The sequence below is a fragment of the Onychomys torridus genome, chromosome 20 (genome assembly GCF_903995425.1).
Source record: "Onychomys torridus chromosome 20, mOncTor1.1, whole genome shotgun sequence".
Taxonomy (NCBI): domain Eukaryota; kingdom Metazoa; phylum Chordata; class Mammalia; order Rodentia; family Cricetidae; genus Onychomys; species Onychomys torridus.
Genome location: NC_050462.1, coordinates 47,341,978 through 47,369,482, shown reverse-complemented (window position 1 = coordinate 47,369,482; position 27,505 = coordinate 47,341,978). Strand labels below are relative to the sequence as shown.

The following is a 27,505-nucleotide window of genomic DNA, read 5'->3' as shown; positions in this document are numbered from 1 at the left end:
ACAAGGCGGGGCAAGCAGGCTGAGGATGAATGAACCCTTCCTTCTTCCATTGTCCTTATATAGGCTTCTAGCAGAAGGTGTGGCCCAGATTAAAGGTGTGTCTTCCCGCCTCAAGATCTAGATCACAAGTGTGCCCTCCATTTCTGGACTGTAGTTCATTCCAGGTACAGTCAAGTTGACATCCAAGAACAGCCATTACAATCTACCCTTTGTCAACTTGACACACAATCATATTTCCTTATATCATGATTAATTTCCAAATGAAAAGAACCAGGTCATAATAACTCCTAAACATATAAATCCCATGTACAATTGTAAATGCATTATAAATTTAGAATAGGGGGTTGGGGATTTAGCTCAGTGGTAGAGTGCTTGCCTAGCAAGCGCAAGGCCCTGGGTTCGATCCTCAGCGTCCAAAAAAAAAAAAAGAATAGGTGGCAATGTCCCTTGAGGGACATCCTTTTAGCATCTACAACTTAAATATGATAACCACTGATATTCTCTTGATGTTAAAGAAATTGAAAAAAAGACACAAATATCTGTACAAATGCATTCTAACAAAATACAGCAAAAGCGCTCATGTCAATTGTAATCCTCAGTTTCCGCAACTGGTCATGTGGCCTTAGATGGTGTTTACAACTACCTTCCTCTACTACCCATTCTGTATTTCCTCCACCCTCTGCAAGCACTTCAGCAGGTCTTGGGTCTTTTCCTGAAGGAGTGACCCATCCCTTTATTCCAGAGGGGTCTGTACCGTTTGTCATCCTGTCTGGATCAGACTGTTCATTTTAATCACAGGGCACAGTGCATCAAGAGACGCTCTAAAGGACCTCCTGCACTCCAGACATGATCCTTCTTACCTCCACTGTGGAGAGGCAATCCAATTTCCCCACAGTAATATGGACCTATCACCCATCCTAACACTGTTATTCATTTCTTAGCCTATTGATTTAAGGGCATTAAAAGTCCAAAGCAGGGCTGGAGAGACGCCTCAGAGTTTGAGGCATTGGCTGATCTTCCAGAGGTCCTGAGTTCAATCCCCAGCACCACATGGTGGCTCACAACCATCTGTAATGAGATCTGGTATCCTCTTCTGGAGTGCAGACATACATGCAGACAGAGCACTGTATACATAATAAATAAATAAATCTTTTTAAAAAAAAGTCCAAAGTGACCAAGGAGAAGTCTGATATTCCAGGTCAATGGAATGTTTGCTATGGTTCCTAGAGGGAAGGAGTACTATCTTCTATGGAACCAAACTTCTAGACAATAGAATTTAGAGCTGTGGGAACAGGAATCAAAAACTTTCCTAATGCGTCACTAGGAGTGATACGGTGAGCCTAACTATTCTCTTTTCCACTCCTTAATTCCTGGACCCACAGATGCTGGCTATAGGAGAAACAGTACCATATATTGAACACTGATTCAGAGCATATACTGCCTTCTGGAAAACCTTGCCCAACCAAGCCCTCAAGATGCTGCCACCGAACTGGCACTGTAACGGTGTGTTCAAAACACCAAAGTCCACTCCATCTCTCTGTTAGGCCAGTTGCTTCAGAACGGTGGGGAACATGGTAAGACCAGTGGATTCCATGATCATGAGTCCACTGTGGCACTTCTCTGGCTGTGAAATTAGTTCCTTGGTCAGAAACATGTCAGTGGAAAAAGCACTCTGTAAGTCCATTAATGGTGATTTTGGCTTCATTACACGCAGGAAAGACAAATCCATAACCAGAATAAGTATCTACTCCAGTATGAACAAAGCATGTTCTTTTCCACAGAGGAAGTGGTCCAAAGTAGTCAACCTGCCACCAGACTGCTGGCTGGTCACCCCGAGAATGGTGCCATATATGGGGCTCAGTGTCAGTCTCTTCTGTTGGCAGATCTGGCAATCAGCCGCAGATGCAGCTAGGACAGCCTTGGTGAGTGGAAGTCCATGCTGTTGAGCGCAAGCATAGCCCTCATCTCTGCCACCATGGTCACTTTGTTCATGGGCTCATTGGGAGAGGAGAGAGGAGAGAGGAGAGAGGAGAGAGGAGAGAGGAGAGAGGAGAGGCTCTCCACAGAATGGATCATCCTCCCTACTTGATTACTGAACTCCTCCTCAGTAGAAGTCACCTTTTGATAAGCACTTACATGGGGCACAAGTGTCTTCATATACTTTGCCCACTTGGAGAGATCTAGCCATATACTTCTTCTCCAGATGTTTTCTCACCAATTTTCCAATCCTGCTCTTTCCAAGTCCCTGACCATCCGACCAATCCATTGGCTACAGTCCATCAATCAGTGAACAACCACACACCTGGCCATTTCTCCTTCCACACAAACTGTAATACTATGTGTACTGTCCCAAGTTCTGCTCACTGTAAAGATTTCCCTTCGCCAGTATCTTTCAGGATGTCACAGAAAGGAGTTGTAATGCTGCAGCTGTCCACTTCTGGGTGGTGCCTGCATAATGTACAGAACCATCAGTCAACCAGGCCCTAGTCTTCTCTTCCTCAGTCAACCGATCAGAGGCTATACGTCATAAGGCTGTAGGTACATGCTTGGCAGAATGTCTTTCTTCCTGCCATGCTTCCTGCCATGATAATAATGAACTAAACCTCTAAACATAAGCAAGCCACAATTAAATGTTTTCTTTTATAACATGGTCATGGCGTCTCTTCACAGTAATAGAATACTGACTAAGACAGAAACTAATAGCTTTGTAAGTATTTGGCAGAAATCTACCAAAATGATAAATGCACATTGTGTGATACAGCAAATCCTCCAGTACAAATTCATCCTCTGGATATGACTTGAATAACTGTAAGAATAGCTGGATATGGACATAAAATACTACAATTATTGTTTTCACAAATAATCCAAATGTTTATCAACAGGAGAATGATGAAATAAATTATTATTCCTCCAATGAAGAACACACTAACTGAAGCTGGATGTGGTTACTCATGTCTATAATCCCAGCCCTTGGGACCAGATGATCAAGGTCATTCTTGACTAAATCGCCAAGTTCCACACCACCCAGGCTACTTCATCAGACCCAAAGGAGAAGAGTATCATTACTAGGAAAGATAAGATTCCAAAGTTAACAGCCATTATATCTGGATGGTAAGTACAAGAGGGCTCATTATACTATTCTCTTAACTTTTAAATTATTTATTTGTACTTCCTATAGTAACAAGCTAAAAAAAACACAAACAACTGACCACTTGCTAGAACAATTAACATCATAGGGTTGATGTAAGGATTAAAACAGATTAAAATTATGTCTAACATATAACATTTAAATAAATTATCAATGTAATATAAAAGATTCCCAGATGTGAAAGAAAAATCAAGAAACAGTGTGCAAAGCACCTAAACCTGTACCCACATATTCATATACACACCCACAAAAAAAGAAAACTACTAAAAACCTTTGTAAAGTTTCACGGAATGTGCTCAATTATGTTTTGAGTGTTTTGCCTGCATATGTGTATGTACATGTGTGTAGTGCCTACAAAGGCCAGAAGAGGGCACTTTATCTCCTGGAACTGGAATCGCCCAGGTTGTGAGCTGCTATTTCAGTGCTGGGAACCAAACCCAGGTCTTCTTTAAGAGGAGTACATACTCTTAACCATCAACCATCTCTTCAGCCCCTAAGTTTTCTAGCTTGGGGGGGGGGGGGGGGCTAAGGATCAAATCCAGGGTACTTCACTATGCAATATACTCAGCCCCTTCATTTGTAACTTCTGTAATCTTCTATGACCTATTTAACACCTTCCCTTCTGCCCTGCCCCCCCCCTCTCTCTGTATATTTTACATTTTAAAGGTTTTGTCTACTCCAGCTATCCTAAAAATTGAGAATTAAACACTAGGCCTTATACATGTCATGGAAGCCTTTTATAATGAAAGGCACTTAACAAAGCTACAGGCACACACCTGTAATACCAGCATTAGGAGGCAGGAGAGGATGAGTCTTACACCGTGCTGAACTACACAAAGATCCAGTCTCAAAACCAAAGGCGCTGCTAGGAAGAACAAAGACAGTGGAGGACCGCACCGTGCCCTGTCTCAAAGCGCAAAATGGCTACGAGTGTGTCCACGAGCCCAATAACACGGCTGTGGTTAACCTTGTAGGAGAACTCAGACAAGCCAAAATCTACTCTCTACTCTGGTATTTCGTCTTTTTCCTCCACTATAAATCATAAATCATAGAGGGTAAACTTACATGAGATGCAGCTTCTACCAATCTCTCCCTCTGACAAAACTCCCTATACACAGTTTCAAGCTTTTCTACAAAAGTAAAGTTTTCTGTAAAAGTATAAAATTCTCTGAGTAAGGGTTTACAGGACTGGACATGGGTTGGGGTTAGGGTTAGGGTTAGCATGCCTTTAATCCCAGCACTCTGGAGGCAGAGGCTGATGCTAAAAGGTTTCACAGAAACTGATACTGCACAAGGAATCACAGACTCTAATCTAATAATCTATTACAGTGGCTCACCAAAGAACAAAGGCTAGGAGAACTGAACTGTGCCTGTCTTGAAGTTACCCTGGCTCTAATTATCTAATATATAGCACAGAGAAAAACTCACCTTTTTTTTCAATAAAAACATACCTAAAGCAGGCACACCTTTCTAAAAGAGCCTGACCTTATAAGAAATGGACAGGTCAGGGAGAATGTGTAACAAGTAAACAGTATGAAACTTTAAACCAGTATTATTTAAAGCACTATCTGGGAGTCTAAGTATTTAGTTGGTAAATGCTTGCCATACAAAACCAGAGGGACTGTGAAAAAGACAGGTGTGGAGCTGGTGCCTAAGAGCTCAGCACTAGAAGGTCTAGACAGGAGACGCCGGGGCCTCCCTAGACAATCCCTCTGCTCTGAGTGCGCTCCATGCCAGTCTCAAAACTAGGTAGAGGCAGAGGCAGGTGGATCTCGGTGAGTTCAAGGCCAGCCTGGTCTACATAATGAGCTCCAGGACAGCCAGGGCTACATAGTGAGACCCTGCCTCAGGAGAAAAAAAAAAAAAAAAACTAAGGTGAACAGTGATTAAGGAAGACACCTGACAGTATCTTCCACATATATATTACACACTAGCACACCAAAAAATAGAACTATCTGCTCTTATTTAGATTATTAAAAAGGGCTGGGTGTGGTGGTGCACACTGTTAGTCTCAGCACTTGGGAGGCAGAAACAGGTGGATCTCTGAGTTCTAGGACAGCCTGGTCTAAAGCTAGTTCTAGGCACAGCCAGGGATAAAAAGAAAAAAAAACAAAAAACAAAAAACAAAAACCCCAGATTATTAAAAAGGAATAATTACACATCAACAGCTTTTTCAGGAGGTTCTTCCTCTTTAACAGGTAGTTCTATGGGCTTTGGTTCTTCTTCCTAAAACCAAATGAAACAACACAGTTAACATAAATCAAGAATATCCATTAAGAGCAAGAAGGTAGTGGTGCACACCTCTGATCCCAGCACTTGGGAGGCAGAGGCTGGCAGATCTCTGAACTTGAGGCCAGCCTGGGCTACATAGCAAGTCCCAGGACAGACAGAGCTACACAGAGACCAAAACAAACAAACAAAACACCACCACCACCACCACATGAGAGGTACTGGAGAGATGGGTTAGCACTTCAGAGTGCATACTGGGCCTGCTGGGGTGGCACACAACTTTAATCCCAGCACTTGGGAGGCAGAGGCAGACAGATCTCTGTGAGTTTGAGGCCAGCCTGGTCTACAAACAGATGTCCAGGACAGCTAGAGCTGTTACAAATAGAAATCCTGCCTAAAAAAAGAAAGAAAAAGCAGCTGCTGTCCCAAGGACCCAAGTTTGATTCTCGGCGCCCACTTCAGGAAGCCCTAATTGCCTACGACTCCAGCTCCAGGAAAGGAGGCCTCTGGCCTCCACAGGCGCTGCATCCACGTGCACATAACATACCTACAGAATAAAATAAAATCTTCAAAAAAAGTTTTAAAAACAAATGCCCATTAGAGCTAGCAAGATGGCTGGTCAGCAGGCAAGACTCTGGTGGCGTTGTGCTCATGTCACAAGGCCACCACGGGGCCGACATCCAATGCAAACCACACAGGGGTTGGTCCTGTCCAACACTCGAGGACAGGCCTGAGCTCTCAGGGTGAGGGGTTTTTAAAGGGGAAAACCTCAAGCAGGTTGGTACAAGCCTTTGCATCATATGATTGGGTGAGAGTGTGTAGCCTTTGAATTTACTGGTTGGGGGTTACAGTTATCTTTTTTGGGCAGGCCTGGACAAGTCCCAGGCTCTGTCTTTGAGCTGCCATGGAGGCTGGCTAATCTAGTACATACTAACTGTGGGGGCTGACGCAGTGGCCCAGGCTGTATGTTCACACTGACCCATGCACATAGCTCTAAGTTGGTGAGGGGTCCCAGACAGTAAACTGGCTGAACCTTGAGCAGTCAGAGTACGAGTACGTGCAGAGAGGGAGCTACTGCACGGACTACGTCTTTTGTTCACGGCCCTCCCAGAAACTGCTTGCTCAAGTCTCAGGAAACTGAAACTGAGGCCTGATCGATCTCTGAGAGAAGACTGAGCAGCCTGTCATGGCGTCTGCTTGTCCTTTCAGCAGTATCAGCTTGAAATCCTGAGTTGGAACCAAGGAAAAGTCAGAATCAGTGTGCTGATCTACAACCCAGCACTCCTACAGCAAGATGGATGGCTGAGACAAGAGGAGTATCTGGGTTAGCTAGCCTGGAGTACACAGCAAGACAGAAGAGAGAGTCCTGCCTCACATCAGGCAGAGGAGAACTAATTACAGAAAAGCTCTCCTTCCATGCGCTTGAGCCCAGATCCCACACTTCCACATTTTCCCTTGACCCCAGCACTTGGGAGGCAGAGGCAGGCAGATCTCTGTGAGGAGTGGATGGGGGAGTAGACAGGAGGTGGGGGAGAGAGGGGGAGAGGAGGAAGGGGAAACTGTGCTTGGTATGGGAAATAAATGAAAAAATAAGGCAGGAAATAAATAAGGAAAGAAAAAACAAACAACACAGAAAGTAAGTAAAGAAAGAACAGAAGTTCAGGTTATCCTCAGCTACATAGTGAATCTGAGGCCAGCCTGGGCTATAAGACCCTAGCTCAAAAAACATTAATTAAAGTTTATTAAGGAAATAAAGGAATTTCCATCAAGAGACAACAAAAGAACTCGAAAATGAACCAGTCTTTGATTCCTCTTAAGCACCTAAGAACTAAAGGATTGACAATAAGCAATTTAACCACAACAGTGACACTTACGAACTTCCCGACTTACCTCCGTCTCATCTCCCAGCACATCCTCTTCATTTGCTTCCTCTTCAGCTAAAGAACATTGAAACACTCAAGTCAAGCCCTGCTATAAAACCATGGTGATCACCGTGATAAGATAAAATTACAACCTCTTTGCCTTCCCAAAATTATATTCAATAATGATGGTAGAGCCAATCCTTATAAAACAAGCCATACTTAGAGAAGATAAAACCAGATCTCTATCTAATGTAAGTATAAAACTGAATTCCATCTGAATAACTAAATGCAATTAGGTTATAATTAAGTCACACTATAAAATTAATTTAAAACTAATTAGGACAGGCTTTAGTGGTGCATGCCTTGTAATCCCAGCATTTGGGAGATAGAGACAAAACAATCGGTAAATTCAAAGCCATTCTTGGTTTCAGAAGCCAGCTTAAGCTATATAACACCCTGTCTCAAATAAGCAACAAAGTGTGTGTGTGTGTGTGTGTGTGTGTGTGTGTGTGTGTGTGAAGATAACACAGTTCAATTCCCAGAACCCACATGAAAATGTCAAGCATGGTAGTGGTGGTAGAACCTTGTAGTCCCAGACCTGGGGAGCCAGGCAGAGCCAGATCCCAGTGACAGAGCCTGACTAAAGTGACAAGGTGGATAGCTCCTAAGAACAATACTCAAGTTTGACCTCTAGTGAGAGCAAGAGAGAGACAGAGAAACAGAGAGAGTGTGTCACAGAAAATATCTCTGAGAGTGGTTGAGGGCTAGAAAGATGCCTCCGCCATTAGTGGCTCACAAGCAAAACACCAAGAGATTTAGTAGTGGGAAAGGAGTTCTTTAAAAAAAATAAGCAAACAAGCAAACAAAATGGTAGGTACTGAAGAGGTGGCTCAGAAGTTAAGAGTACTTGCTGCTAATTAGATCCCAGCACCTAAATCAGGCAACTCATACTACCTGTAATCTCAGCACTAAGAAGTCTGATACCTTCTACTGGCCTCCTCGGACACCCACACACATATACGTGCACACACACAAATAAGTGAAAATATTATTTTCAAAACTATGCACTACTAAAAAATACCCAGGGGGAAAAACATAAAAGACCAATGACAAAGATATTTGTGTTTAAAACCAGCAAGGTAGCCCCATGCCTGTAATTCTAGCTCTCGTGAGCAAACAATAAACCCACAAATCAGGAACAAAGATAGTTTAAACAGAGACATTTAAACTGTCGTTATGAAGAAAAGTATATTAAGACCAACAAATTAGCAAAACTGGGCCGCTTGATAGGAGAATGCCAAATATAGGTTTGTATAGCTAAAAGAACCCTGAGTGGGCTGGAGAGAGGCTCAGTCGTTAAGAGCACTGGCAGAGGACCCAGGTTTGGTTCCCAGCATCTATGTGACCACTCATAACCATCTACCTGTAACTCTAGTTCCAGGGCATCTGGCCTCCTCAGGCACTAGGCACACACAAAGTACATAAATACATACAGGCACACACGCATATAAATGAAGTAAAAATAATTTTTTCCTTTTAATTCTTTTAATCTTTTTTTAATGCATATGGGTGTTTTGCCTGTATGTGTGTCTGTGCACATGTATGTAGTGCCCTTGGTGGCCAGAAGGGGGAGTCATCCCTCAGGACTGGAGTTATAAATGGTTGTGAACTGTTATATCAGTGCTGGAAACTGAACTTGGGTCCTCTACAAGAGCAACTAGTGCTCTTAACCACTGAGCTAACTCTTTAGCCCCAAATAAAACCTTTTTAAAATAAATATTTTTTTGTTTTAAAGAAAAGAACACTGGCTGGATGGTGGCAGTGCACATCTTTAATCCCAGCAGTCAGGAGGCAGAGGCAGAGCAGGCAGATGTCTGTGAGTTTGAGGCCAGCCTAGCAAGTTCCAGGACAGCCTGGGATGACACATGGAGAGACCCTGTCCCCAAAACAAAACAAAAAACAAACAAAAACTCAAAAACAAAAAAAGGAAAAGAATCCTGATATCCTAATATTTATAAGGCAATTTTAGGAAGCAACTTGGCAGTACTAAATCATATTAAGTATTTATACATTTGTGGAAATATAATAATTACAATATTAATCTAGGTATATACTATATAATCTCACAGGCACATAGAGAAAAGTAGTTTATAAGAGAACCATACATCCTAACAATATTAATAATATGTAATATACAGTACTATATATTACATACTCATAGCACTAAATCACCGAGGGCTTGGAGGAAATATAGGTGTCTGACAAGGAATGGAACAAAGAATGTGGCCCCTTGGCTGGTGAGGTGGCTCTGATATTTGCTACCAAGCTTGATAATATGAACTCAATCCCTGGGACCCACATGACAGAAGAGAACCACCCCTGCAAGCTGTCATCCATCTCACTTTGGGATGTGCATCATGGCATGTGTACATATACACAAACACACACAGACACACACACGTACATGTAATACAATTTTTTTTTGTTTGAGACAGGGTTTCTCTGTGTAGTTTTGGTGCCTTTCCTGGAACTCACTCTGTAGACCAGGCTGGCCTCAAACTCACAGAGATCTGCCTGGCTCTGCCTCCCGAGTGCTGGGATTAAAGGCGTGCACCACCACCGCCTGGCACAATTTTTTTTTTTAATGTGGTGGCTATATATCACAGAAAGCCACTCTAGAAATGGAACGAATAAAGCAAATAACCACAAAACCTCATGCCACAGATACAAGTTTTGGTTTATTTCTGTTTGTGGGTGTGTGTGAGTATGTATGCAGGAGAGTACACCTATGTATGTATGTGGAGTCCAGAAGAGGTTAAGTAAGCATCCTGCTCTAACATGGTCTGTCTCACATCCTTGAGACAGGGTCTCTCACTGAACCTGGAGCTTTCCAGCCAAGAGCTCCCAGGATCTGCCCATTGCTACTCCCCAGGGCTGAGGTTACAGACCTGTATGGATACCCAACTCCCACTTGGAAATAAGGGAATCAAACTCAGGTCCACATGATTATGCAGCAAGAGCCCTTACCTACTAGATTATCTCCCCAGATCTCCCATGTATACAACTTAAAAATAGTAATAATAATAATTAGAGAAAAAAGTGAGACATACCCGTTACCAATGATAGAAATTAAAATATTGTATTAGGAAATATATCTTATTTTGTATGTTGATTCTATATGCTTGTATCTATGTGATGCATGTGTACATGTGCCATGTATAGGCCATTAGGTGTTCTGCTTAAACTGCTCTCCACCATATTCTTTGAGATGGGGTATCTCACTGAACCGGGAGCTAGCCTGGTGGCAGCAAGCCTAAGGAATCCTCCTGTCTTCACACCCACAGCACCCATAGGGTTGTGAGACTACATCCAGCTTTTTACATGGGTGCTAGGATTCAAATCCAGGTCCCCATGCTTGCAAAGCAAATGCCCTTATTCACTGAGCCATCTCTCCAGCCCCTAAATGTATCTTGAATATATCAAATACATAAGAATAGGTGTATAGAGGGTTGGGGATTTAGCTCAGTGGCAGAGCGCTTGCCTAGCAAGCACAAGGCTCTGGGTTCAGTCCTTAGCTCCGGGGGAGGGGGGGAAGAATGAGTGTTTAAGAATATTCAAAGGAGGGCTCAGAGGTTAAGAGCACTGGCTGTTCTTCCAGAGGTCCTGAGTTCAATTCCCAGCAACTACACGGTGACTCACAACCATCTGTAGTGAGATCTGGTGCCCTCTTCTGGCCTGCAGGCATACATGCAGGCAGAACACTGTATACATAATAAATAAATAAATCTTTTTTTTTTTTTTTTAAAAAAAAAAAAAGAGTATTCAAAGGAAGTGAAATGAGGAATGGAAATAAAAGAGAATAAATAAAAATTAGATGTGTACAAACTGGGATGATAAAATGTACCTTACATGGGGGGCTACTTATTTTCAAGGTAGAATAGGGGGATATGAGGTCCAGGAGGAACCAGAGATTACCTAGTTTAAGGATTTCAAGGGTCCAGACACTTGTTTTGATACTGTGAAAGATAAATACTTAGCTATGTAAACAGTGACTGTCCAAACATATTTAGTGAACTTTTGCACAAGATAGATTAAAATTAAAGCCTTCAAACTCTTAAACTAGTGACAGCATGATAGCATTGTATATTCATACATACATACATATATACATCATACACGTGTGTGTGTGTGTGTGTGTGTGTGTGTATTTTAAAGGTATGGCCCCACCCTCAAACTTTGATTCTCTTGCCTCAGCTTCTCAAGCAGCTGAGATTAAAGGACTGGCTAATTTTATAAATATTACTTATTTTATATATATATATATATATATATATATATATATATATATATATATATATATATGAGTATTTTGCCTGCATCCGATCCCCTGGAACTGGAGCCGCAGATGGTTTGAGTCACCATGTGGGTATTTGGAATTGAACCCAGGTCCTCTGCAAGAGTAGCAAATGCTCTAAACCACTGAGCATCTCTCCAACCCTCTCCATTTTAAAAAACATGCTAAAATAATCACAGCCAAGCAGGCAACATGACAAGATCCTATCTCTTCAGTATAAAACAAATAAAAATATTTTAATACATACACATATAGTTTTTTTGAGACAGGGTCTTACTATATAGCTCTAGCTGACCTAGAACTCATTCTGTAGCCTAGGCTAGCCTCAAACTGATTCTCAGGCCTCAGCCTATTGAGTACTGAATTACAGATGTACTACAACATCCAGCTCAGCCCAATAGTATTTTTTGGTAATCTTTTTCTTTTTTTTTTTTTTCTATTTTTTTTTTTTTTTTTGAGATAGACTTTTACTTTGTAAACCAGATTGGCCTTGAACTTGAGGTGATCCTCCTGCCTCTGCCTCCCAAGTGCAAGGACTAGAGGCATGAGCCACCATGACCATCTCTAAAAGTTTTCTTGATGTTGTTAATTTAGACCTTACATCACCAACGACCTAAGAGAGGAAGAAATCTTTTCAGTGTCAGAGCTTGAAACTTACTGCTTCCCTCACATCATGTTCCCTCCATTAAGTACTCACCATGTTCTTCAAGATATGCCTGGAGCCTATTGATAAGATCTTGTTTTATTCCCTTGGTCTCTAAACCACGAGCAAGACATTCTTGCTTTAGTTCAGCAAGCTGGGAAAAAACAAACAAACAAACAACTTTTTAAATTCCTATGAATGAAAAGAGGTGGTTCTCACAAAAGAGAGGATAATGATAATGACGATGATAAAGGTCAATTCCCAACTTGCAATTATTATCCTAAGACTCTGAATCCACAAAGGTAGCTTATTTTTCCTTTAACAACATTCAATATACAATAGGACTTTCTAACATACATTGAAAAAAAAAAATCACACTTAAAATTATAATCTATTTGTACAACTGTTTTTTTAATGACTAAGGGGGACAGTTCTAAAAGATTACTCTGCCAATAACTGGGGAGGGGGGGGAGGGATTTTCAATCTTCAATCAGAAAATCCAGTGTCCTAAATGTTCCTACCATCCAGCTATGGTTTGGCATGGTGAAAGTGTGTCTTCCCAGCAGTTTCTGTGTCGGAAGCTTGGTCCTCGGTGTAGTCATGCTAGGACTATTAAGAGACGAGCGGCCTGACCTGGTGGTACACAACATTAATTTTACCAATGTCCTGAACTCTCATTAACCACCAGCTTTTGGTCCTGCCATGGAATCTCTCCTCAAAATTGCTGCCACCAGCCTGGTGGCGGTGGTGCACGCCTTTAATCCCAGCAGTTGGGAGGCAGAGCCAGGAGGATCTCTGTGAGTTTGAGGCCAGCCTGGTCTACAGAGTGAGATCCAGAACAGGTTCCAAAGCTACATGGAGAAACCCTGTCTAGAAAAAAACCAAATACATAAATAAATAAATAAAAATAAAAGTTGCTGCCACCATCATGTCATATACTATGACACTGATACCAGGGCAACACTATGCTATTGGGACTTTCAGTCTCCAAGGTTGGAAAATAAATAAATCTCTGTTCTTTATAAAGTACAGCCTCAGGTATTTTGTCATAATGGTAGAAAATTGACTAATAAACACCTATTATCCCAAGGTGTTATTACAATATACCATACACACATCTATAAAAAGTCATTGTAGAGTTAGATTGATGTGTTAGCTGGCTTAATGTCAACCATGAACTCACTAAAGGCTTTATCTACATCACCACAGAAAGTAATTTAGCACCCTCCCATAGCATAGTGCTTAGGTTTTTATTTTGCTGTTGCTGTGCTGATTATCAAATCCAGAACCTTAAGCAGACTGAGCAATTACTCTCTCTCTAGAACTATAAATGCCCCAGCCCTATTAAAAATGTTAAATCACACAGCAGCTATGATTTCCTGCACTAGATATGAACAAAACAGGACCACATCAGCTCCTTACCATGCATGCAAGAACAAGGAGATCCTAGGGATCCTCTCTGAGGATCTATACAGTTAATGGTCCACGGGGATCTCTTCAGTGTCTGTGAACCACTGAAGGTGCTCATGCTCCACAGAGACTCACTGGTGCTATTACAGATAACCCTACCCAATCAAACTCACTGGGCCACAGGGAAAAACAACTACGTAACTAGAAGGGGGACTAGTTGGGAAGAGGAAGAGGATTAGTGGGAGTTAGAAGGGGGTAGAGAAGGTAGGGGTACCTAAAAATGATCAAAACACATTATGTACACATACAAAGATGCTAAATGAGACTCGTTTTTATAAACAACTAATATATGCTTAATAAAAATATTGAGCCGGGCGGTCGTTGAGCATGCCTTTAATCCCAGCACTGGGGAGACAGAGCCAGTGGATCTCTATGAGTTCAAGACCAGCCTGGTCTACAGAGAGAGATCCAGGACAGGTACCAAAACTACTCGGAGAAACCCTGTCTCGAAACACCCCCTCCCAAAAATTAACATATGAAAGAAGCCAGGTGGCAAAAGGACTGGAACCCTACCTACCACATCAGGACTGTCTGTAAGGACAAAGCTGGAACCCTACCTACCTCATCAGGACTGTCTGTAAGGACAAAGCTGGAACCCTACCTACCTCATCAGGACTGTCTGTAAGGACAAAGCTGGAACCCTACCACATCAGGACTGTCTGTAAGGACAAAGCTGGAACCCTACCACATCAGGACTGTCTGTAAGGACAAAGCTGGAACCCTACCTACCTCATCAGGACTGTCTGTAAGGACAAAGCACACCTGAGAAACGCACGCACATGACTACAGGAGTAGGGGCAGGCACTTATAAGGGAGAGTCACGGTACTGGGAAACAAGGGCTTTTGAGCTACAGACTTATCCCAGTTCTGTCCCCAGTCCACTGTTCGACACACTTTTTCTTAACACACTGTCTGCATTTCTCCCAGACACCTTTGAAATCAGTGGAAATGTATACTTACCAATCTTACAGACTACAGAGGAGTGATGATGGGTGCCTGACAGGACTAAGAGAAAGGACACCCACATCAGAAGTCTCAGAACTGCCTGTAACTCCAGCTACAGAGAATTTAACAACCTTCCTTCCTCCTTGGGGCGGGCTCTCTGGCCACCTGCATCACATGCACAATGCCCACACACAGACACATAATTAAAATTTTAAGTTTGCTGTGACATTATGCCTCCTAAGAACGTCATAAGCTGCACTCATAGAGTCTCAACATGGCTGCCTAACAAGAGCTGAGCAAAGACAACAATAAACACGCTAACACGGAGGGAGGGGCAAGTCTAGGGACCTCAACCCCACACAAAGAACTCCAGGCAACTAAGGAATGCCGAGAGTGGGAGAAACAGCTTCCCCAGACAACTGACTATCAATACCAATGGTCAACCCTAAAAATATACAAAAAAGTAACATACAGACTGAGCAGGTTGTACTTACAGGTTTAGTTGTGTATATGAAGAAAGACATATGCATGTAGTAATAATTAATGAAAAAAAGGGGCCCTGAATTTGAAAAGGGGGTACATGGGAGAGTTTGGAGGGAGGTAAGGGAAAAGATAAATGATGTAATTAGAAATATTTTTAAATTTAAAAAGAGGGGTATAACTCAGTAAAAGTGACTACTTGCTATATCTGATGTCTTGGAACTGATCTTCAGTGCCACATGCATAAACAGACAGAATGAGCTGGAGGAGGTGGCACATACATGCCTGTAATCCAGGACTCAAGAGGATAGAAGTTGAAGAATCAGAAAAGGTCAAGGTATCCTTAGCTAGATAGTGAATTTACGACCAGCCTGAGTTATATAAGACCCTATCTCAAAAAATAAAAATAAAAGTAGATATATGTGAAATCTTCTATTTAAGATTCAAATCTTCAATCATACAAAAACTAGTAAAGGGCCGGATACAGGGTTCAACAGGTAAAGACATTTGCTGCCAAGCATGATGGAGTGAGCGCCATCCCTGAGACCCGTGTGACAAGGATCTGTCCTCTAACCTCCACATGTGTTCCATGTAGCCCACGAACACACACACACACACACACACACACACACACACACACACACACAAACACACACACACACACTTATTGTAAATGAATGAAGATTTGGCTCAACATTTCATCAAAAAAAAGAGAGCCAGAGGCTACAGAGATGGCTCAGTGATTAAAACTTTGCTGCTCTTCCAGAGGACTCTGGTTCCCAACACCTATGTTAGACAGCTCACAACTGCCTGTAACTCCAGATCCAGGGAATCCAACACCTTCTTCTGGTCTCCACAGGTACCCGCACACATGGCATACATGCATACAAATATATACACATGCACATAAATAGAAATAAAGACAGTCAGGTGTGATGGCATATGTCTTTAATTCCAGTACTCAGGAGGCAGAGACAGCTGGATTTCTGTGAGCTCAAGGCCAATCTGGTCTACATAGAGTTCCAGGCCAGCCAGGGTGACATAGTGGGACCCTGTCTCAAAAACAAAAAACAAACGAACAAAAAACATTCTGCTGGAGCTGGAGAAATGGCTCAGCAGTAAAGAAGACTCACTGCTCTTGTTCCCAGTACCCACCCGGCTCACAGCCATCTGTAAAGCCAGCTCCAGGAGGGATCCACCTCCCTCTTCTGGCCCCAAAGGGCACTGCATGAACATGGTGTACCCACATGGAGGCAAACCACTCATACACATAAAAATAAATATTAACAACAAGCAAAAAGATAAGGACCTTAGGGTTTTAGGGAAAGCAGTTACCACCAAAAATAGTGGAGATTATACATAGCTGAAATTATAGATGCTTGATGAAACTATGCAATAGCTTTCCTAAGATGGATAGTCACTCTTTAAAATCCTTGTCTGTGTTCATGTTCATGTATAGAGGAGTGCACATACCCTACCACAATGGAGAGGTCAGAGGACATCCCTGAGTGTCACTCTATACCTCCCTCCTTATTTGAGGCAGTTTCTCGCTTGCCACCATACTGTGTACTCCATGCTTACAGGCTGACAGCTGACAGCTTTAGACGTTTTCCGCAATTACTTTTCACTTTATATATTGAAACAGGATTTCTCACTTGAACTCAGAACTTGCCGTTTTGGATAGTCAATCTAGTAGCCGGCTTGCTCTGGGGAATCCTCATATAAGGCGAAAAGTAAATGAGGAAAATGTCTAAAGTCAACCTTGGGTCTCTAGATGTATGAATGCATACACTATACACTCATATACATACACATACATACAAGAAGGATGGCGCTCAGTCTCAACAATGAGGTCACACTAAAAACAAGCTAGATTTAAATTCTACCTTTACCATCTACATCTAGGTATTACTAGAAATTAGTTTATAGTCTCTTATGCCTCAGTTTCCTTACCTAGAAAATGGGAATACCAGAACCAATTTTATAGGATAATTATGAAAATGTAAACTAGTAAACCAAGCATAGTGGCTCATGCTTATAATCCTTACACTCATAGGTAGAGGCAGAAAGACCATGAGTTTAAGGGCAGCCTGAACAAGAGTTCTAAGCCAGCCTAGGCTACATAGCAAGACTCTTGTTTTTTTTGTTGTTGTTTTTTTCCTAGACAGGGTTTCTCTGTATAGCCCTGGATGTCCTGGAACTCTCTCTGTAGTCCTGGCTGACCTCAAACTCACAGAGATCCACCTGCCTCTGCTTCCTGAAGGCTGGGATTAAAGGCGTGCACCACCACTCTGTTTTCTGTTTTTCTGTTTTGTTTTGTTTTGAATAACCTCTTTTATTGAGACTGAGTCTCTCTACATAGCCTGCCTTCCTTGTCTTCTAACTCACTATGTAGACAAGGCTGGCCACAACAAACTCAAGAGATTCACCTACCTCTGCTTCCCACATGCTGGGATTAAAAGTGTTTACACAAAGTAACCCGATGATCTGAGTACCCAATTACCTACATAGTAGGAGAGTCCTGACAGTTTTCTTTTGACCTCCCAATGTATGACATGGCACAACCCACCCTAACACATACACACACACACAAAAAGAATGTGAGGGCCTGGGTTGGGGATTTAGCTCAGTGGAGGCCCTGGGTTCGATCCTCAGCTCAAAAAAAAAAAAAAAAAGAATGTGCAGGCTGGCCAGGCAGTGGTGGTACATGCCTTTTAATCCCAGCACTCAGGAGGCAGAGGCAGGCGGATCTCTGTGAGTCCAAGGCCAGCCTGGGCTACAGAGTGAGTTCCAGGAAAGGTGCCAAAGCTACACAGAGAAACCCTATCTCGGGGGGAAAAAAATAAAAATAAAAATAATGTGAGGGCTTAGAGATGGTTCAGTGGTTAAGAGCACTGTTAGCTCTTCCAGAGGGCCCAGGCTTGATTCTCAGCACTCACACAGTTCATAACTGATCTGTTTTACACCCTCTTGAAAGTGCTCACCTGACATGCCAGCCCAACAACCTGAGTTCTACCCACTGACACCACTGTGGAAAGAGAGAACAAACTCCCAAAAGTTGTCCTTGGCTGTCCACATTTATCCCACGGCACATACAAGCCAACACTTAGACACATACACACAATAAATATAAAGTGAAAATTTAAAAGAAGTTTAATATGAATTTTGAAGACAAACTGCTTGGATTGACAAGCCACTTATTAGTTGTAGTAAGTGAATTAGGGCGTATTAGAACTAGGGCAAATTAATCAATTACTATATCAGCCTCAGTTTTTCTTTTGAAATGAGGATATAGAAGCATTTTACTTTAGAGTTATTATGAGAATAAAATCAGCTAATATATATAAATGTCATCAACTGGTGTTTGTCACACAGCAAATATGTCAGCAAATAAAGAACAAATTCGTTTTGAAGAAATAACTTATGCATGGTAGTTGGAGGGTGATAGTGTAGAATGAAGAGATTAGCAAAAATAATAAAAAGGCCCTCTGAGGCAGAAGAGACTATTGTAATAGTCCTAACCAGAGCAGTCTTTCCTCTAGAGCCCATCCTCAACACTGCCAAAAGAACACAAATTGATCAGATCAGTCTCCTGCTCTCAAATTTTCAAAAGCTTCCCTACCTATGCTACAGCTACAAGAAGTAAAACTGCCCAAGGCTACAGAGATAGATGACTGAGGAGTTAACAGAACTCCTGCCTCCTACTGAACGGTTACAACTCATGAAATCCCAACACCTGAGAGTCATGGAGCCAAGGGGATCATAAATTCTAAACCAATGTGGGCTATGTAGCACTGTTACACACACACACACACACACACACACACACACACACACACACAGCTTATACAACTTAAGAAGACTCTTTTTAGCCAGGCAGTGGTGGCGCACACCTTTAATCCCAGCATTCAGGAGGCAGAGGCAGGTGGATCTCTGTGAGTTCAAGGCCAGCCTGGTCTACAATGAGTTCCAGAAAGCCAGGTCCGTTGCAAAAAGGTTCTTTTTGTCTGAGTTAAGGATCACCTTGAGCCTAAGGTTAGTCTGGGGTAGAGAGAAGCCCTATCTCAACCTAAAAAAAGAGAAGAGGGTTTGAATAGCTAAGCAGGACCTGAGTTCTGATCCCCAGAGCCCACATAAAATCAGATGAGGTAGCATGTAATCCTAGCACTCCTACAGTGGAGGCAGACACAGAAAAATCCTCAGAAGCTGGGAGGCCAACTTGCCTGGCATAGGCAGCATGAAACAAGAGATCCTATCTCAAACATGGTGGTAGGTAAAGATGGACACTAGAGATAGTCTTCTAGCTTCCACAAATGAGCATGCCTGCATTCATACAAAGGAACACACAAAGATTACAAAACAAACAACAAGAACCCCACCCTTTCAACACTGTTCCAATTTTCTTTCATAGCCACAGTTTTATGAACTTTCTGGACTATCAGCAACATCAATGTTGACATTCTTCATGTTTCAATAATGCAGATACGTCACTGTTCTCAACACTATGACACTATCATATACCTTCTGGTTCTCTCCACCATTGAGTTCCTTTTATCATAATTAATTATAAATCTGGTTGTTAAACTTCAAGACATTCTCAACTACAATTCAGTCTTCCCAACTGAGTCAGAAGGACTGTATTGCCACCAACTTTTCAGAAATTTGCACTTGATAAGGACTTACGTATCAATGCAGATGTTTTAATCCTTCACACTTCAAAGCTTGTTCCTTTCCTCTGAACTAAAGTCCCAACTTCTCTTTATGAAAATGGAAAGAACTTTGTTTTTTTTCTGGAGACAGGGTCTTTCCATGTCACCATGGCTGTCCTGGAACTCACCCTGTAGACCAAGCTAGCCTGGAATTCACAGAGATCCACGTCTCTGCTTCCCAAGTGCTGGAACTAGAGATATGCACCACAATGCCAGGTTTCCAAAGAGTTGGCTTTTTTTGGGGGGGGGGGGGGCTGGGAGGAGTTCAAGTCAGGTTTTTTCTGTGTTTAGCCTAACTTGTCTTAATTCTATAGACCAGGCTGGCCTCGAACTCACAGAGTTCTGCCTGCCCCTGCCTCCCAAGTACTGGGATTAAAGGTGTGCACCACCGTGAGTTCAAGGCCAGCCTGGTCTACAAAGTGAGTTCCAAAGCTACACAGAGAAACCCTGGGGGGAAGGGGGGTGCACTACCACTCAACAATGGAAAGTGTTTTTCTTTTTCTTTTCTTTTTTTTTTTTAAAGGTATTAAAAACCCTAAATCAGACCAGGAGGTGGTGGCAAACACCTTTAATCCCAGCTCTCGGGAGGCAGAGACAGGCAAATCTCTGAGAGTTCAAGGCCAGCCTGATCTACAGATCGAGATTCAGGACAGGCACCAAAACTACAGAGAAACCCTGTCTCCGGGAAGGGAAAAAAAAAAAAACTAAATCAGCTGGGTAATGTGACACCTACCTTTAAGCCCAGCGCTGGGAGATGGAGGCAGGCAGATCTCAGTGAGTTCTAGGCCAGCCTAATCTACATATCAAATTCTAAGCCAGCAAAAGCTACACAGTCCCTGTCTCAAAGATAAATGAAATAAAATAAAATACTCTTAAGTCAATCCAAAAAGTTGGACTACTCAATCAAGATCAACATTAGAGTCTAACATTGTCTTCAAAGCCAGAATTTATATGGGTTCTTAACCAGAGGTCTATGGACTCCTCAGGGCTACAAGGTAATTTTATGGAGCCCCTTACATTGCATGCAAAGTACTGTACATGCCTTTTTCTGGGGACAGGGTCCATACCTTTCATCAGAGTTTCAAAGATATCTGTGACCTCCCAAAGTTTAAGGAGTGCTCTAGGGAAAAAGCAAAGACAAGCAAACGTGATTAAAGAGTAAGTCCTGCTAGGCCCTCAGGAGCGCCTCATGTGCTCTAAGGCTATATACAGCACCTGAAATCAGGTCAGAAGACATTAGATGGATTTATTCAACCAAATGCAAGTTTATTGAAGTAACAAATATTAATATGCTGGAAGGAGGAACTCCTTAAGCAAATATAATATCCATAAAGGAAAGCCATAGAACAACCAGTGACTTACTCCAAGATTTAAAAAGGGGAATGAACAAGAAAATATAAGCTATCACACTAATTTTTAACCTCTTTCACCTAAAAATTAATTTTCTGTGTATATTTTATAATATGTATAACAGTACAGAACTACACAACTTACACGGATAAATAAAAAGGAGGTAGTTGCTAAATTTTTCTTACTTGTTCAAGTAATCATTAGGAAATTCATTTCAGCACCATCAATTAATTAACAGTAACTAAAATAACATAAAAATCCACTAATGAGTTTGAGAGAGTACAATAGTTAAGAAACATATTTGCTGTCAAAAGGTCATATCACCTGAACAGATTAAATTACAGGGGCTTTTTCTTCTCTTTCTTTCTTTCTTTTTTTAAAAAAGATTTTATTTATTATAAAAACAGTGCCTGCATGTATCCCTGCAAGCCAGAAGAGGGCACCAGATCTCATTACAGATGGTTGTGAGCCACCATGTGGTTGCTGGGAACTGAACTCAGGGCCTCTGGAAGAGCAGCCAGTGCTCTTAACCTCTGAGCCATCTCTCCAGCCCACAGGGACTTTTTCTACATACACTTCACTTACATCTTTTTTTTTTCTTGTGAGCTGAGGATCGAACCCAGGGCTTTGTGCTTGCCAGTCAAGAAGCACTCTACCACTGAGCTAAATCCCCAACCCTCACTTACACCTTTTAAGAAGGACAAAAAACTCAACAATTATTAAGGTTTCAAGATTAAAAATGATTTTGTGTGTGTGTGTGTGTGTGTGTGTGTGTGTGTCTGTGACAAACACAGGAGCAAGTGCCTAAGAACACCTGAAGAGAGCATCAACTCTCTTGGAGCCAGTGTCCAGGTGGTGGTGAGCCACTTGACTTAGGTGCTGGAAACCAAACTCAGATCCTCCAGAAGAGCAAGTGCTCTTGACCACTAAGCCATTTCTCCAGACCCAATTACCAACTTTTAAGAAAAAAAATAAGTTTACAGGGCTGGAGAGACGGCTCAACAGTTTAAGAGCACTGGCTGTTCTTTCAGAGGACCCAGGTTCAATTCCCAGGACACGTGGAGACTAACAACTGTCTGTAATTCTGCAGGCACACAGACATACATACAAACAAAATGCCCATACACATGAATAATCTTTTAGGAAAATCATCAATACTGTAATTAAAATAAAACAAAAAACAAAACAAAACAAAAAGGCATGATAGTGAATGTCTTTAATCTCAACACTTGGGAGGCAGAGATAGGAGGATCTCTGTGAACTCCAGGCCAGCTAGAGCACCATAGTGACATCCTGTTTCAACAAATAAATAAATAGAACAGTTTTTAGCTTTCACTGAGTAAGTTTGGTACCAGGTTTCCAGGATAAGGTGACTAAAGCAACTAATGGCAAAGCTGCTTGTGAAAACACAAACAATAATCAACATGGTTTCTTAATTCCTCCTAAAAAGAATTACTGTCCTAACGGAATAATCATCGAAGTGTAAGTCTAAATATAAGAAAAGTACGGTTACTAAAATTTACAACTCAAAATAGGTCCTGTGGTTCAGAATGTCACCAAGAAGTGACACCACGGAAAGCTGGCTCAGCGGTTAGAGCATTTACTGCGCCGGGCGGTGGTGGCAGACGCCTTTAGGGGAGGCCAGCCTGGGCTACAGAGCGAGATCCAGGACAGGCGCCCAACTACACAGAGAAACCCCGTCTTGAAAAACCAAACAAGGACAACAAAACCAACAGTAGCTCTTGTAGAGGACCCAGACTCTCTTCTCAGCACCCTCTTCCAGCCTCCTCGGGCATACATTCACACAGACACATACACGTAAATAACAGAATTAGGTTAAAAATAATAATAATAACAACAACACCGAGAGACCCAGGCTCCCTCCCCATGATAAAGAGGGCAAGCAAAATCCTGATACACGTTTTCAAACCGACTTCATACATGTCCGGAATACTGCGGCTAAGCCTTCCCTCTAGGGGTGGGACGGCCTCAAGAAAACTTTGGGGCTAACGTGCCGTCACTCGCCCACTCCCGGCGCTGGCTGCCTCTCCCCAGACCTCCAGCTCACGTGACTGTCCTGGGCCTCTCGGGTTTCAACACCCGAGCTCGGGGGCGTAGCCCCACCTAGTTAAAGGCGAGGGGCGCACGTCCTGGCTGTGTGCGGGCGGGCTCGGGTTGGCGTGAGCAGAAGCCGGCTTTGGGGCTGGAGGGGAACGCGTCCGCGACTTGGGGTCCGCGTGGGCCACGGACCACTGACGTAATGCAGACCCAGGATAAAGAGGAGCGGAAAAGACGGGCGGCGCGCCACAGCCGAGCGGGGAAGGGTGACAGACAGTAAAGCGACGCCGAGAGAGCCGAAACAACAGCTAAGACGGCAACAAGATCCGAGGGGAACGGGTTTTCCGGCGGGCCTAAGAAAGGAGGCGCAAAACCACGACGGGAGCCGGGAAAGAAGTGTGAGCGCCCAGTAGGAGGACACGCAGAGGGCGGCGCAGCGCCCCGTGCAGGACCCGGCCTCCAGAAAGCCCCCGCCCGGCCTCCCCGCCTAACGGTACCTTCAGCTTGTGGAGCTCCACCGTCTCGGTCGCCATCTTGCTGCGCCTGACTCCACAGACCCCGGCGCTGCCCCCTGCGGAGCCCAGGCTCGTTCCACCAATCGCAGTCGCTCTTACTCCCACCCCACACCAACGGCTCTCCCCATTAGTCAGTGGCGGCGTCGCTCTCACGCCTCTTTCCACGGCTCCCCGCAAAGGGGGACCCGGGGAGGGCGGGGCTTGCACAGCCTACCAATAGGAAAGGCGACCAACTGCACGTCCCCGCTGCAGAGCCCACCAATGAGCGGGCAGCGCAGACTCTGCCCCACCAGTAGGGAGAGCCCCGACGGCGAGAGGCGGCCACTTCCTGGAGACCACAGGTGCGAGATCCTCGCTGTGCCCGGCCGGCCGGGCGTCTGAAGCTGGCAGGTAGGGGCTGTGCGGAACTTAAAAGGCTACCGGGCGAGACGGATGGGAGCACGGGGAAGCGCGGCGGGGAACACCAGTTCCCGCCATGCGAAAGCGGGACTCCGGGAGGAGCCTAGGGGACTCGGTACTTGATTTGGGGACCGTGGGGACAGGCAAGAGCAGGTTAAGAAATTAGGCATTAGCGTTAGCACAAGTTTAAATGCCAAAAGAGCCCTAGAAGGGCGAGGGCTCCATTTCTTGAGGGACTGAACTCAGGTCCCTTCCAATGAAAACCGGGTAAGTTCTTGCAGCGCCGCACGCTTCAGAGAAGAGCTGAAGCTACTGGCTGTTGACGTGCCGTAAGGGTGAGAGACAGGAAAGATGGGGACCAGAGGGAGCTTTGCTCTCGGTGCCTTCCTATTGGTCCCTTGTGGAACTCTGGGTGTGGGTGACCTCTTTATGATTCAATAACTTCCTCAAGAAAGTAAATTAGAATCTCCCAATTCCCCTGATGCTTCTTCAAGTGAATGTCACAGTCGACGCTTACTGCCTCATGTTACAGTTGAAGTGTAAAGATTGGAGTAAAAAGCACCATGTTTCTATAGTAGGAAGGACCTCTTTTTTTCTTCCTTAAAAACAACACAAACCACTTGTGTGGGTATGCACACTAACGATGGCAGGTATGGAAGTCAGGGCAGCTTGCAGGAGTCTCTCCTCCCACTCTGGGTCGTGAGGATCCAACTCAGGTCTTGAAGCTTGGTAGCAAATGCCTTTTCCGGCTTAGTCATTTCGAAGACCCTCTTGCTTTTTTTGTCTGTTTGGAGCAATGATCTCATGACAGTACTCATGCCTCAAACACCCCCCAAGTACGGGGATGACAAGCATGAGCAACCACACCCAGCTGCTTCCGTCTTCTCAAGTTTTAACAAAGTCGTCAGTTGTCCCTTTTTGGCATGCTAGGGGGATTCTTTCATTCCCAAGAGTTCAGGGGATTTTGGCTTTTCAGGAGACAACTGGGGAACAAGCTCAATCAGGGTTAAGAGGAGACTGAGTTGGACTCCTGCCTGACCCCTCACTGTGGTAGGATGAATGTGGGGGTGGCACACAGCGAAGTGAACCCCAACACTCGAGTGATGAATAGCCGGGGCATCTGGCTGGCCTACATCATCTTGGTAGGACTGCTGCATGTGGTTCTACTCAGCATCCCTTTCTTCAGCATTCCTGTTGTCTGGACCCTGACCAACGTCATCCATAACCTGGTGAGCACTAAACCACACCCTTGTACCCAACCCAGGTCTATCCCAACCAAAACTAAACAAAGTCACCAACTGTTTGGGAATGTATATCTTCCTTTTGGGATCTTAGCATAATTCTTGATCCAAAGGACTACTTTCTAGCCCTCATTCTGTCCCTTTCCCTCTTCCCAGGCAATGTATATCTTCCTACATACAGTGAAAGGGACACCCTTTGAGACCCCCGACCAAGGAAAGGCTCGGCTTTTGACACACTGGGAGCAGATGGACTATGGACTACAATTTACCTCCTCCCGAAAGTTCCTCAGCATCTCTCCTATTGTACTGTGAGTCTGGGGATAGAGGAGATGCTGGTCAGAAGTGGCCTACGAGCCAGGGAAGATGAGTTAGGGGTTGGGGAAATGGCTTAGTCAAGTGCTTACCACACAAGCATGAGGACTTGAGTTCAATCCCCAGCATATATGTAAAAGCCAGATGTGGCCACACAAAACCATGGGCGCCTATAATTCCGGCACTGGAGAGTTGGAAGCAGGAAGATCCCTAGGGCTTGCTAGGCAGCTAGTTTAGCCAAAATACTGCACTTTAGAGTCAGAAAGAAACCCCCACCTTAAAAAAAAAAAAAAAAAAAGTGGAGCTCGATCGAGGAAAAATCATGTTGACCTTCCGTCTCCAAGCATACCTACACATGAACATGTACCTACCTACACACACACACACACACACACACACACACACACACACACACACACAGAGTGTGTATAGGACTACAGAGTATTAAAAAGTACAAGGTAATAGTCGAGCATTCCTTGCTGGTTCCGTGGTAATAGGAAAGGGAGAAGGGACTGAAAATAAACCAAACTCCTGTCTAAATCCAAGTGATCTTACAGTCACAAAAGAAGCAGACAGGTAAAGGCAGAATTGATATTAAAAAGTAAAACTGATTTGGGGAACGAAGTAACAAGGGCTCCAAAAGTCATACAGGTGCCGGGCGGGGGTGGGGGTAATGGTGGGGGTGGGGGGTGGTGATGGTGATGGTGGAGGTGGCACACACCTTTAATCCCAGCACTTGGAAGGCAGAGGCAGACGGATCTCTATAAATTGGAGGCCAGCCTGGCCTATAGACTGAGTTCCAGGACAGCCAGGGATACACAGAGAAACCCAGTCTCAAAAAAAAAGGCATACAGGCTGAAACAGCTTTGGCTGTCATTTGCAATTTATCATTAACACTTAGCAAACAGGAGTCGGGGATTTAGCTCAGTGGTAGAACGCTTGCCTAGCAAGCACAAGGCCCTGGAATTAGTCCTCGGATTAATCCCTGGGATTAGCAAACAATATGATTTATAATGTCTAGTTATATCCTAAACCTCATTTAAATACTGTTGACTTAGCTAAAGTAGTTTTAGACTGCAAAGGACTATATGCAATAAAACTAGTAATTCAAAATAGAAAAAACAATCACTGGAAAGGCATGAATGTGGGTATGGAAGGCCAACCTTGGTCATCCTATTTTTTTTCTCCCTAGCTACCTACTGGCCAGCTTCTACACCAAGTACGATGCTGCTCATTTCCTCATCAACACTGCCTCACTGCTCAGCGTACTGCTGCCTAAGCTACCCCAATTCCATGGGGTTCGTCTCTTTGGAATCAACAAATACTGAAAGATGGGTTGAGAGTTCTGCAGGCATTGAGGGAAGGCACTGGAACAAAGAGATATAAATATAATGGTTTCCCCTTCTGTATCTTGGAAGCCTGAGAGATAAGACAAAACCTTTCTAAATTCCAAGGAGGAAGAAATTGAAAGATGGGGTTCCTGGGCCCAGCCTTAATAGGGTCAGGACTGTCTGACTCAGGAAAGGTAGATGACCAACCTTAATAGGGTCAGGACTGTCTGACTCAGGAAAAGTGGATGACCAGCCTTAATAGGGTCAGGATTGTCTGACTCAGGAAAGGTGGATGAGGTTAAGGGCCACACCACTCTTCTCTGTACAACAAGAAGCCATCCACGCTTGGGCAGGGTGTCTGGTGACTGTTTTCCATGTCTGCCAAACCTACCACCTTCAAGTTCTGTTTGCTGTATGTTTTCCTTAAAATAAAGTCTTTTCAATTGTGACTGAAATTTG

At 43.6% G+C, this 27,505-nt stretch overlaps 2 protein-coding genes across 5 annotated transcripts in view; one reads left to right on the top strand and one right to left on the bottom strand.

Annotated features, from left to right (window-relative positions):
• Positions 1 to 23,928, bottom strand: part of LOC118571072 (SAP domain containing ribonucleoprotein) — a 59,230-nt gene extending 35,302 nt beyond the window's left edge. Inside the window, exons 1-5 of one of the 3 annotated variants that reach the window (XR_004943287.1) lie at positions 23,746 to 23,928; positions 20,908 to 20,960; positions 12,291 to 12,390; positions 7,268 to 7,314; positions 5,307 to 5,374 (exon numbers count right to left, since the gene is read on the bottom strand). Coding sequence is in view for 2 of the 3 variants with exons in the window: in XM_036169964.1 (XP_036025857.1) it covers positions 5,307 to 5,374; positions 7,268 to 7,314; positions 12,291 to 12,390; positions 12,758 to 12,838 (296 nt within the window). In the remaining variant the exon portion in view is untranslated. Of the gene's footprint in view, positions 1 to 5,306; positions 5,375 to 7,267; positions 7,315 to 12,290; positions 12,391 to 12,757; positions 12,870 to 20,907; positions 20,961 to 23,745 lie in introns of those variants that run through there. The other 2 variants (XM_036169965.1, XM_036169964.1) reach the window with 2 other exon arrangements.
• Ormdl2 (ORMDL sphingolipid biosynthesis regulator 2) lies at positions 23,301 to 27,495 on the top strand. 2 transcript variants are annotated; one of them, XM_036169967.1, is made up of 4 exons: positions 23,301 to 24,153; positions 25,217 to 25,391; positions 25,560 to 25,711; positions 26,908 to 27,495. In XM_036169967.1, the coding sequence occupies exons 2-4, from the start codon at positions 25,218 to 25,220 to the stop codon at positions 27,041 to 27,043; spliced, it is 462 nt and encodes a 153-aa protein (XP_036025860.1). In that variant the 5' UTR covers positions 23,301 to 24,153; position 25,217; the 3' UTR covers positions 27,044 to 27,495. The 2 variants fall into 2 exon arrangements, with proteins under 2 accessions (XP_036025860.1, XP_036025859.1); XM_036169966.1 differs by having other exon boundaries at positions 25,139 to 25,391.
• The last annotated feature ends 10 nt before the right edge of the window (positions 27,496 to 27,505 follow it).